We start from the raw sequence: 13,273 nt of genomic DNA, 5'->3' as shown, positions 1-13,273 counted from the left end.
CCTTTTTTGGGGCATTTTTCCCAACCAGTTACTTGGCTTTTGGGTCCTTTGTCAAGAGTAGGGTATATTCTGTGAACCTGTGAGATCTCAGTTCCTCCAGTGTGGCACGATCAAGTATGTACTGGTCTGGGCGTAGAGAGGGATTTTTGTGCCCACAATCTGAGCAGTTACCTCTCCACAGACACCTGGCCTCCAGTTTCCAAGTCAGCATTGGGGGCTGATTTTCAGATAAGTTGGATGGGCAAGGCCGCCATTCAGTGTGAGACAAAGACCAGCTGGCCCAGGGCCTCCACACAGGGTGGAGGCAAGAATCAGCTCTTCAATGCCCCCAGGGTTTTTAAGCTCCAAAAATATATGCAGCTGCTGTGCCTGCAAGGTAGCCTCTGAGGTGGCTGCCTGCTACCGAAGCTATGGGAAGGCCCTTCTCCCTTCCTGGACAGCTAGAAAAATCCCATCACTGACCTTTGGCACCTGTGGGTTGAGGGATCTTCAAACCCCCTGCTGCTGGGACTGGGGATTTCGTGACTGGAGATTCTGCCCCCAAGGGCTGATCATGAGCCATGTGCTGCAGAGCCAAGGCTGGGCCGGGCTCCGTGCTTGGCTCCATGTCTGGTGCAACCCACGTTTCCCGTGGGCCTTTCACATCACCCTGGGCTGGAAATCTCCTCTACTCTGTTGTTCTCCACTTCTGCTGCTCCAAAATTTGTTGAGAGTCCCTCTCTACAGGTATTTAATGGGCTGTGGGGGGAGACCCTGCATATGTGTGTCTTTCTACTCCACCATCTTGGCTCCGCCCGAAACAATGAAATCTTAATAAACCATGCTATATGAAGCATGCTAGAAAAGCAGATGATACACCCTGGGTAAGAAAAGGCATGGTGCCATGGTAGCTGTCTTAAAATACCCGAAAGGCCAACACATAGAAGGTAGATAGACATCATTATTTAAGAAGGCAGAACTACAGAAGAAGGCAGATTTTGACTCCACATAAGGAAAAACTTTCTAAAAGTTATAGCCATCCAAAAAAAGAAATGCTTTACATTTAAACACACTGATACCCCCACTCACACCCACTCCCCCCCCAAAAAAACCCAAGTTAAGTTTCTATCACTGGAAGTTCTTAAGCAAGGGCTGGATGAACACTTCTTAGACAGAGTAAAGGGGGTTCCAATATTAAGTGAAGGTTGACCTAAATGACCTAAGAAGTTCCTTTGAACATCAAAACTAATATACCAAAAAATCTGGAAAACTCAAATCCTACTACCCTTTATCAGTCAATAAACATTTGATAAGTGCTTACTATGTGCAAGAGATTCATTGTGATAAGTGATCAGGACACAAAGAAAGGCTAAAAACCCAAAAAACAAAACACACAGGCCCTGCCCTCAAGGAGCTTACATTTTAAAGGGGGAAGACAATATGAAAAAAACCAGATATATTCCACATCAGGTAATCTATTCAACATCTCAAATGTGTCCAAGGTACCATATGTCTACATTTTGGGTTTACTTTTTTTTTTTTGAAAAGAAGTTAAAAACAATTGAAAGACATTTCTAATGCATACAATATTGAATGATCTACGATTCTGAAATGGTCCCCACATCAAAGGTACTTACTTAACTTTCCCTAAAGGCAGTAATTAAGAAATGCTTTACAAACAGTGATTATGCTTCCTAGCAAGCTAGGGATATTTTCTCTCATCTATCATCACCCTCATTTTAGAAACAAGGAAGCTGAAAGAGAGTGGTTACAAGACTTGCTGAAAGAACTAAAGCATCACTGGTATTCTCCAACACCACAGTACTGTTGGAAGACTTTCATATGAAATATCTAGTTTCTTAGGGATGGCAAGATTCACAAAGCATTTTCACAAAACAGGGAATAAAAAAAAGGGAACTCCTAGCTCAGGTTCAGTCTTAGTGTTTCTTGGATGAGCTCGAACATATGCTTTTTACACAAACTAGGAAATATTTCCATTAACACGGATGCTTTAGATGAAAAGGCAGTCTAACTGGCCAAACTATTTGGAAAGCAAAAGATTCCAAATGCAGAAGAAACTTTTCAGATAATTTGAGACAGCAATTACTGGAAAAAAAAAAGCCTGCAAAATGAGTGCCTGGCAGTCTGACACAGCTTGCTGGGTGATGCAATGGATCTGAAACAGCGAGCCAGGCAAGCTATAAGAGGCTACTGTCGATAGAAACTCTCTTTAGAGAGTTAAATTTTCCATCCAAACAGGCAATCTATAAATCAGACTAAGGAATTCACTTCTCAGACAATTTAAGTACTGTTTGCCACAGACCTAAGCACCTGGTAACAAACTTTAAAAACTACCTCCTACCTTGGTCTAATGCAAATTCATAAGAGCAACACTCTTGTGAGGGTTTTTTCTCTTTCCCTATCTGCCCTTTAACATCTATCAGCATTATGAGCAATCAAAATCTGATGCCTTAAGGTATTTCCATGTTTCTAAACAGGATCCTCTGGCTTTCAAGAGACTAGAGAGACAAACCAGCCTCCTCATTAGAAGCTCCAAAGAATGATTCATATTAAATGACTGTGCTCTGGAAAGCATGGAACATAGTGATAGTCTTATTCAAGAATTATGGTCCAAAGTAACATTCTGCATGGCTTATTTTTGTGGTTTGATTCCCTCCACTGCAACTGTAGAATAAATGAAACCTCATTATAGACTCTTAGCTGTGGAAAGATTCCCAAAAAATTCTTCCAATAAATCTTTGTCTTATACTAAACCCCATACAAAACAAACAGTGGATGAAACAGCTCTCTAGTTGTTACTCTGACAGCGAGTAATGGACGCTGTGGGTTTCCACTGAAATCATCTCCCAAACTCAAAAGTACAAATGAATATTGGTTCAAAGTATGTTTACCTTGTGATGATGTCAAGAGTGGTAACCTGAGGAATCTGAATCTGCTGAGGTGTCAGCCCGTGCTGCTCCAGCTGCTTAGGGATCAGGTGCCTGTGGGCAATTTCTATCTTCTCTTCCTGTGTATACCCTGTGGAAGAAACAAACCTGCTTGGTACCTGTCCATGCACAGCATGCATACAAAGTATCACGGTCTTCATGCATTCAATAGATCTGCAAAACTCAACTGGTTCTGAAAGTTAATAAAAAATATGCTTCAATCTGCATTCAGATACCATCAGTTCCTTGTCTGGGGATGGATAGTATTTTTCATTTTAAGTCCTTCAGAGTTGTCTGGGATCACTACTGCTGAGAATAGATAAGTCATTCACAGCTGATAATCTTACAACGTTGTTCTTACTTTGTCCACAGTACATTTCACTTTGTATCAGCTCATGTAAGTCTTCCTAGCTTTTTCTGAGAGCATCCTGCTTATCATTTCTTATAGCACAATAGTATTCTGTCACAGCCATATAGCACAATTTCTTCATCCATTCCTCCAACTGATGGGTACTCTTCCCAATTTTCAACTCCCTGCCACCAGAAAAGAGCTATTATAAATATTTCCATACATAAATGTCCTTTAGAAGAAGCTATTTCATAGGATCGAACCAACACAATATTTAGAACTAGAAGGGATCTTACAGACCATCTAGTACAACGTTCTCATTTTAGAAATAAAGAACCGACCCCAAAAAGTTAAGTGACTTTGCCAAAGACTAGCACGTTGTAAGCTGCAGAAATAGGATATAAACTCAGGTACCCTGGCTCCAGATCTAGTGCTCTATCTACATACTATGCTTTCAAAATGTTATCATTTACCTAGAGAGTAATGAAATTTAAGTCTCTGAACCACATATTGTTGCAATTTCCAACTTTTCCACATTTGCCAGAATTTACCAAATGTTGCATGTCTGCTATCTGGGTGGAATATCAGGCCAATGGACCCAGAAGGTTCAGGAGAAGAAAGTGAGTCTGGTGACCTTGCACAGCCCTCCCTTACTCAAATCAAAGTCAAGTGCAAGCCATGTCATCATCTTGATGTCATGGTCCTCTTCAAGAATGAAGGACAAACACAACCTCTGAGTGAGTAGCAGTTCCTCTCCTCTCTTCTCCCTTCCTTTCCCTCGCCTCTCTTCTCCCTTCCCTCCCCTCCTCTTCCCCCCACTCCCTCTGGTGTTCTTCCCAAGGGAAAGAACACTCTGTGGCCAAAAGCTGCCTTTTTATCCTTTGGGTTTACTGGCTACATTCTTGCTCAAAGATCTGGAACTCATAGACTGGACAACAAGTCATGGTCCTCTTCGAGAACAAAGGACAAACACAACAACAACTATCTGGGTGACTAATCTCTCACTGAAGAAAATCCCCAGGAGCAAGTAGTGGAAAATCTTCTCTCCCTGTATATATTTTCCCCCTCTCATTTGTATTACAATGGTTGACATCACTTATTGCTTATTTGACAAAATTCCATAAAAATAAAATTATGAACTCCAAATAAACACTGGGTCCCAATCAAGGAGGGAAGGATATACCTGGGTTGCAGATAGGACTTTGACTCCTATGGATTATTTCAAACTCAGCCCCAAAGACAAAGGTAGAGAAGCCCATCTGTGGCATCTTTTACAATAAGCTAGATGTTTAATCTCCTTTGGAATGATTTAATGTTTAGTTCCTAAAATGTCAGCTGTACCCACCATAGTGTTCTATCTATATTTTCCCTCATTCTCTAAGGTAAGTCCCTCTCACACCCACACATTTGGCTTAATGTTCAAGGACTAAATGATTAAGAGTTGTACAACAATAAAATGGGCTATTCTCCATTACTAAAGTGTTCAGCCACAGTCTGGCTGACCACTTGTTAGGAATCTCTGCATGGAGCAAGGTTGTTATCTCTAAGACTCTGAGTCTAAGGCTAAAAAACGACAACAACATTAAAAAATCCACTATTTTCCAAAGTTTCAACCACACAAATGTAAACTAGCCAAAAAGACAAAACAAAACTTCCCCCCCCACACACCAAACCAGAAAAACCTCACCTAACACTTTAAATGTTCTTGAAAATAATATACATAATAGGGAACTCAGGAAAAGTCTTTTCCAAATGAGCTTTTACTGTTCTATAGAATACAAGTTCCAGAAAGAACAAAAATCATGTATAGCATTTATGAATAGATTTACATTGCCCTTCAAAGCCTGTAGACACAATTCCTCTTGAACTAGAGAATTCCTTCATGATGTACAGCCTTCTTTTACAAACCAAGATTAAAAATATGAATTGATAGAGCATCTGTTGAACAGAAAGGAAAGTTACTGAAACAGCAGAAAAGCAAGAAAATAAGCTGCCAAAACCTGCCAAAAGAGAAAGCTGACATCATCTGTCCACCTCTTCAGCAGCTGTCCTGGGTATTTCATTTCACAACAGTATGTCTTATGGAATCTCTGCCTTAATTTGGAGATCCAGGCAATTTGGTCCCATAAACATGTACAGCTAACCTAGCCACCCATCATCACTTCCATGTTTTAACTAACAGAGGAGCCAATAAGCCGTAAGACATGATTAGAAAAACCAATTGTGGTCAATCATATCAAAATAAAGATTTTTACATCTCACAATTATTTTTGCTAATGACAAATTTTAGGTGGTGAGGGGAGCAGAAGGTGTTCCTGCAAAGAGTAAATTTGCTTAGGGAATTTCATTGTCCACATGGTTAAGAGGAGAAAGTAACAGTCTCTTAAAACTTGAGGTGCCCAAATAACCAAAAAAGTAGAGGCTCTACAATGAGTTTAAAATTACCAAAGGAGAAAATTAACCTGCCCACTAGGAACACCCCTTCCTAAGAGGGAGAACCAGATTAGAGGACACTCTTCCAGAGGAAAGGAAAGGGTAGAAGACCCTTCACTTGATACTTCTAGTAAGCGAAAATGACAATCAGAAGATTTATTTTGCAGAAATTCCAAGCACTGGTCCTAAAGGAATGAACTCATCCTCTTTCACCTCTAATGTCTATGATTTTAGAAACTGGATAAAAGAGAAATAATAAGTTGCCATAACATTTTAATCTTATAAGTTTTAACTTATAAAACTGATAAAAAACACCCAAGTGGATCTTGTGTTGGGTCACAAGGTACCCAACTGATCTGCCATGAATTTTGCAACATACTTAGGAAAAGAAAGATTTTTTTCTGTTAAAAATTCCTTAAGATCAGATTTGAAACCAAAATTAAAACTCTTGAAAGCTTCAACAAATCAGCTTCCTTAATCAACTCCCAAGCAAATGATCCTTTAAAAGGAGTATGTGCTTGAAGTCATGAAGCACAGAGAGACATGATGTTCTCATTCACGCATCAGGGTTACCTGGCACTTGGATAATCTCCATTCTGTCCAACAAAGCAGGTGGAATAGTAGCTGTAGTGTTTGCAGTAGCTATAAAAAGGACCTGGGAGAGGTCAAAGGCCACATTTAGGTAGTGATCTGTGAAGTTATGGTTCTGTTCTGGATCCAGGACCTTGAAGAGAACGAACAATATAAACAACACTTATCTCTTGATGAGATGCGAGTAAGCCCACCACCCACATCTGTGCTTCCCTTCCAAGTCATACGGCTGGTTTTTGGGACACAGACACTGAAGCCAGGCCTCAGGCTTCAATCTCAGGTCTACTAATGAATTACCATGTGACTGTGAAGTCATTCATCCTGCTGGACCTGTTTTACACTTCATAAAAGGAAGCTAACACTTTTTATGCTAAATGGTACATGAAGGTAGGTGGGTCTGCATTCAGAAATGCTTGGACAGGAGGTATGAATTATAATTACACACATTTTTCTGTCACACTATGGTGGAGATAACTCTAATTGAGGACAAACTGGTAAATATATCCTAACGAATATGCTAATATAATAAAATGATAACTTATATTTACCTAGTATTTGAAATACATTATCTCATTTGATTTTCACAATGACTCTATGTGTTCAAAACTGCAACTATGATTATTCTCATTTTACAGACAAGGAAACTGAGGCTTAGAGAGGTTCCATGACTTGCCCAAGCAAGTTATTATCAGCTAATAAGCCCTAGAGGTGAGGTTCGAATCAAAGTCTCTCTTGACTCTAGAAATAATCATTTCTCCTTTACATCAATTACCACTTAAAAAAATAAGGATTTAAAACTCAAGATCAGGTGACTTTCCACATGTGCTCCTAAAGGGTAAAACATGACCTGAAAATACCCTGCTACACAATATCCGAAAATAGTAACAATCTACCATGAAGAGATTTAAAAGTTTTTATGAACTATGCTTTATTTATTTATTTAAAAGGAAAGCTGAGTCACTTTTCTTTAAGTTTCTGCTCAGAAGTCTTTGTTGGGAGGCTCATGCTGAACTGCAAAGAAGCCACAGACGTCAGTAACTATAAACGTCTTCTAGCTTTTCTACCATCTCTTGGCATGCTGGACACTTACTAAACAAGAAAACATATCTTTCACTTTTGTTTTTAAAGACCTGGTGGGAGGTAGCAGGCTGTGGCACGTTACCAATGAGCATCTGCATGCAAGAAGTTGTATAAAGTTGATACTTTCAATATGCAGCTGAGACTCTGGAGAGGTACAACAACTAACTCCCCTATAGTCGTAGTCAAATCAAGACAAACAGCCCTTATTAAGGAGTTACTATATGTTTAGGTACTGTGCTAAACACTGGAAACAGGGAAAAAAGGTCCCTGTCTTCAAGTGGCTCAACATTCTAATGAGGGAGACAAAAGTTAAATAAATAGGTATATTCAAGATACAGAGAGAGTAGGTGGAAGATAATTTGAAAGACGAAGGCATTGGCAGCTGGGGAGATTGAGAAAAGCCTCCTGAAGTTGATGGTACTTGAGCTAAATCTTGAAGGAAGTCTGGGAAAAAGGGGCAAAGGAGAATGAGCAGAGTGTTCCAGGGATGGGAGACAGCTGGTGCAGACATGGAGATGAGAGATGGAAGATGTTTGAGGAACTCCAAGGAGGTCAGTTAAGATTAGCTAACATAAATTTGTAGTGGTCCCAGTCAACACAATTCTGTGATTTCCTTCTGATGTTCAGGAACACGTAATGCAGTTGGTAGGAGTAATCCAGGGATGGGTCTTGGCAAGGCATGATCACTCATAGGACAAGGGGCCAAGGGAATTGAGAGTAGAGGACAATGTCAAGTCGAGTTCGTTCACCAACAGGCTGAGATAGGGAAGGGAGAAGTGTATAGCCAAGGCAGATAGTCTGGAAAAAGGACGGACCAGGGTTGGGATGGGGTACAGAGTGAAGGCAGTGGAGATCATAATGAGAATAAAGAACAGGGTTAGGACTTGTAAGGCAAGGGGAAGGATGAATGTTATGATCAGATATGAGAATTTAGGAGTTGATAAGCATGCTCAGAACCAAATACAACATATGAGAATACAACAAAATCAGAACTAAATACAACAGGTATAAGAATAGTCAGATTAAACTAGTGACTTCAATTGTCAGAGATCTAACAGCTCAAGGACCCAAAGCACTAGTATGAAAGATCCACAAATACTATTAATGTCTATCTAGGTATCAAAATATCTGTGCTTCAGGAAAGAAAAGGCAAAAAACAGACAATAGCAATCTAATTTTACAAAGCCTAAGTGAGAACGGAAGGAATTTTGCTAGGACAATACAGAGCTCTTGATTTAATCCTGCGTAGGCAGAATAAAAGCAATTCAAAAGAACCATTTTTATTCTAGCAGACTTGCTGTTGGCAGGGAGTTCCTCTAAAAAGATACCAGAGAAATGAACAAAACTGGAAATGTGGAGGATGTGTTATAGCTCTGATGTCCATCCCACCCTGAGGTTCATCCAGGCAAATATGTAAATTAACTTGAAGCCAATTATTAGAGCTATGTCGGCAAAGGCACTGAGTACCACCACCTTTCTGGCAGCTTTCACATTAATCCTGAAAAAGTTTCATCAAGATCGGCATCAGTTAGGTGACCAAATACCATTTAGTTCTAAGTATTTCCAGACAATCACATGCAATCTGCACCACTTAGGAGCAACTGGTCACCTTCATTCCTGGTACCCTTGGGTGTGCCAATTACTATGCACTCAGGACTGAGAATTCTTCATGAGATGAACCACAGAAAACTATTTTACCCTTGTCTTTTCAGAGTCAACTTAAATAATAACAATCACCTTTCTATAACAATTTAAAGTTTGCAAATAATTTTCCTCTCAATCACTTAGGCACTTAAAGTATTCATACTCCTATACAGATGAGGAAATGTTAGTTCTGAGTTTCAAGTGACTAGTCTGTAATGCAACCAGGTTAGTAAGTGTGGTGGGTTTTGAATCCAGGTTTCCAGCCTATAAAACCAAGACCAATGCTTTCTCCATTATATCATACAGCCTCTCAGCTAGAAGAGATACAATAGAGATAAAATTCAAAACAAATGAAAACCTCTAATAAAATAATTTCTTTTTCTTACTTGGAAAACACTTGGAAAACCTTATAGAGAAGGATTATACTGAAATGAAAACCTTTACAGACTAGATCCCTCAAAGAAATGCAAAGAAGGGCTACAGTTTGTAGTACAGTTTGAAGTTTTGCTTATTTAAGTCACACACTACCAGGGTTCATCATCACTACCCAAAGCTGTTTGCTGAAAGGCAAAACCTTTTAAATTTATGATTTAAAACCAAATTATCATCTAACAATCCCATAAAAGTTGATTTCAGATATAGGAATTACATTTTCAATGGCTTTTACTATTTAAAGCTAAGTTACCTTAGTGTTGTCAAAAATACTGCCTCGTTTTATCCTCACAGCATCCTCTGTGAGGTAGATAGGGCAGATATATTTTTTTAAATTTCAAAAGTACTTTCTTTTTTTAAATTATTATCTTATTTGTTTTCAGTGTTCTACAATCACTTCCATATAACTTAGATCTTCCCCCTCCCTCCTCTTCTTCCCCCCACCTCCCCACTCCTTCCCTGAGACGGCATACAGTTTTATATAGGTTCTACACATACATTCCTATTAATACATTTTCACCTTAGTCATGTTGCATAGAAGAATTAAAATGAATGGGAGAAATCATAAAACAAACCAAAACATAATACAAAAGAAAATGATCTGCCTCATTTTGCGATCCAAATACATAGTTCTTTCCCTGGATGTGGAAGGCATTTTGCCTTAAGAGACCATTGGGAATTATTTAAGTCCTTGCATTGCAATGAAGCACTAAGTCTACCAGAAAAATTCCTCGCACACTGTGGTTGTTGCTGTGTACAAAGTTCTCCTAGTTCTGCTTCTTTCACTCAAAATCAGATCATATAAGTCTTTCCAGGCCTCTCTGAAGTCTTCCTGTTCATCATTTCTTATAGCACAATAGTATTCTATTACATTCTTATACCACAATTTATTCAGCCATTCCCCAATTGATAGGCATCCCTTTGATTTCCAGTTTTTGGCCACCACACAGAGAGCTGCTATAAATATTTTTGTACATGTGGGACCCTTTCCCATTTTTATGATCTCTTGGGGATACGGTCCTAGAAGTGGTATTGCTGGGTCAAAGGGTATGCACATTTTTGTAGCCCTTTGGGCATAGTTAGGGTAGATATTATGATGCCCATTTTACTTATGTAGACCCAGGTTGACTGATGTGCCCAAAACAGGCAATGGCATGAATACATGGCTGTTCCAAAACACAGGACACAGTCATATAATGAAATCTTTGAAAGGAAAACATAACAAGATATACACTGAAAAATAACACTGATTACAAGCAACACTGAATTAATATCAGATAGCAGTGAGGAAGAAAGTATTGCCATTATTTGGACCAATATGGTATGTGGGCAGAGCCAAGACTAAAGTCCAGATCTATTATAGCCTCGGAGTACAATGCTCTGTCCACTGAAGTACATTGCTAATAACTAAATATAAGCATTGTCAGACCAACTGACCCCAAAATATCTTTACCTTTCAGGTATTGCGGTCCTATAATGAAATAAACTGACTAAAAGATAAAACTTATTTGTTATGGTGTAGTAGAACAAGCACCCTACTCAGAATCAGGAGACCCCTTTGTTTGAATCCTGTCTTCAGTGTTTACCAGCTGTATAATTATGGACAAGTAACTTCCACTCTGAGCCTTAATTTCCTCATCTATAAAATGGGAATATTAATATTTCTAGTGTCCATTTTATAGGGTTGTTATTGGGATCAAATCAAAACTTTATATACATATATGTGTATAAAGCTTTATAAAACCTAGCTATGTTGGCTGTTCATGTCACACAATTAACTTTTCTCACCTAATAAACTGTTTTCTCATCTAACATTTTTTCTGTGCTTTTTATTTCCAGATATATGATTAGGGGCTACATCATCTTTCATGTTACTTATAATGGGATCTAAGCAGGCCCTGAATAATTCTGCATTACTGTCAAGATAATTTATCCTTTCCATTAAAATGTGAATATATTCCTTGTCCTAAGTGATACAAACTATGTTTATTAAGAGTGCTCGTAATTAATTACTTTCTCTCCCCCAACCTAAGCATATCTTAGGGAATTAGCTAAAGAGAAAGCAAGTGGTAACATTCAATTTTCATCTCTATAAATCTCACTAAAAAAAACAGAAGCAACATTTTGGTTTAGAACTATGATTACAACATATTAAAGGCAAACTTTTCATCAGAACTCGACAGTAAATCTTTCTAGACTTGTTTTTGTATAGTCTGGCCCCCTAATGAGAAATTATAGTTTTCAATCATATGATTAGCTTGGCCAGGTATGCAAAAATCAAATTTACAGCTGACTTTATGCTTCTGTAATGTAATATAATTTACATACTATTATTAATGTCAACATTAACTGTCAAAGATATTTCATTACTAGAAAATCTTCTGGCACTTCAGGAGTAAAATCAGATTACAGCCACGGGCCCTCCTAATGGCAATTCTCAATCCACCCAAGTCTCCTCTCAGATCTCCCAAGAGAACCAGGTACAGTGCACCCCCAGAGGAAGAGCTTAGCATTTGTTAATGGCACTCTTGTTTGAAGAACAATTGAGAGACTTAGCCCTGAAGTTTCCTTTAAAGGAAAAGTAAAATGCAAGAGCATATAGAAAGATAAAAATTTAAGTGAAAATCTGGGTATTTAAAAAAAGATTTCATTTATCCAGCACTATGGGCAATCAGGTATGACCCTTATATAAAGTTTCTGAAAAAGAATAGGCAGGAACACCAATTATGAAATTAGTCTGCATTAAACACCTTTACTTTAAAAACAAAATTATCTCCCAGAGAAGGCAGAACCAGGCAGCAAATAGTTAAGTTTGCCTTTAGGCTGGTTACTTAATTCCTTAGTTTCAGTTTAATCAGTTAAATACGGATAATAGTAGTTTCCCTACCTACCTCACCCGGCTGTCGGGAAGATCAAATAAGATACTGTATGTGAGTGTTTCATAAACTTTACAGCCCAGACAGAGAAGTTGGGGATGGGCTGTGATCTGCACAAGAAGAAATCATCTTTTAAAGAATTAAAGTGTACAAAATGAAGGGCAATGGTGCTGTGGGTACCTGAGTGTGAATTATTTTAATCAGACAAACATCTAGCTGAAAAAATTCTAAGGGAAAGGGAGTTTTTACAGGGATCACATTAAAAAAATATACAGGTCAGGACAGTATCGGGGATCCAGGTTAGAAGATTAGATCTGGAAGAGGCCTCAGAGATCCTCCCACCTATTCTCCTCATTTTTCCAGATTAGAGAATTAAGTGCCAGAGAGGTTCCGTTTCTTGCCCCAAACACCCAGGCCAAAAATGAAGCTGTCATTGAAAACTAGGTTCGGTGACTCTGAAGTTCTGCGTTCTTTCCACTATATCATTACTATTTTTTAAAGCATTTTTAAGCCTAATGTTTTTCCTTCAAAGTAATTCCTATGAAATAGTTAACATTTGCCTGACTCTCATTTCACAAATAGGAAATGGAAACTTAGAGAGGCCACATGGGTGCCCGGTACTGAGCACTACAGCCAGGACCCACCCAAGACTCGTGACTTAGTTCATCACTCTTGGGATCAGAGGAGAGAAGAGAGAAGACAGAAGGCAGGAGAGGGATGCCAAAAGGGAGGTAGAAGGGCAACGAAAGTAGTTTGCATACTTTCTTATCTAGGGCCTTGGCAGATGGTTGAGTTAAAAAGCTAGGGATAATTTAAATAGAATTTTTTTCTAATCTCAGGACTAGTTTGGAAGAATTAAAATTTTAGCTTTCCCTGGTTCAGCTCTCTCCGGATAATTCAAGCTAGACTATCCCAGGTGAGGAAAACAAAATGTTGAGGGT

At 38.8% G+C, this 13,273-nt stretch overlaps 1 protein-coding gene across 1 annotated transcript in view; it reads right to left on the bottom strand.

Annotated features, from left to right (window-relative positions):
* Positions 1 to 13,273, bottom strand: part of LONP2 (lon peptidase 2, peroxisomal) — a 132,897-nt gene that overhangs the window by 49,104 nt on the left and 70,520 nt on the right. The window contains exons 9-10 of the mRNA XM_072632147.1: positions 6,283 to 6,433; positions 2,892 to 3,018 (exon numbers count right to left, since the gene is read on the bottom strand). Of these exons, the coding sequence (XP_072488248.1) occupies positions 2,892 to 3,018; positions 6,283 to 6,433 (278 nt within the window). The remainder of the gene's footprint in view (positions 1 to 2,891; positions 3,019 to 6,282; positions 6,434 to 13,273) is intronic.

The sequence above is a fragment of the Notamacropus eugenii genome, chromosome 1 (assembly GCF_028372415.1).
Source record: "Notamacropus eugenii isolate mMacEug1 chromosome 1, mMacEug1.pri_v2, whole genome shotgun sequence".
NCBI classification, from domain to species: Eukaryota; Metazoa; Chordata; class Mammalia; order Diprotodontia; family Macropodidae; genus Notamacropus; species Notamacropus eugenii.
Note: the sequence above shows the minus strand (reverse complement) of the source record. Positions and strands in the feature narration are given on the sequence as shown.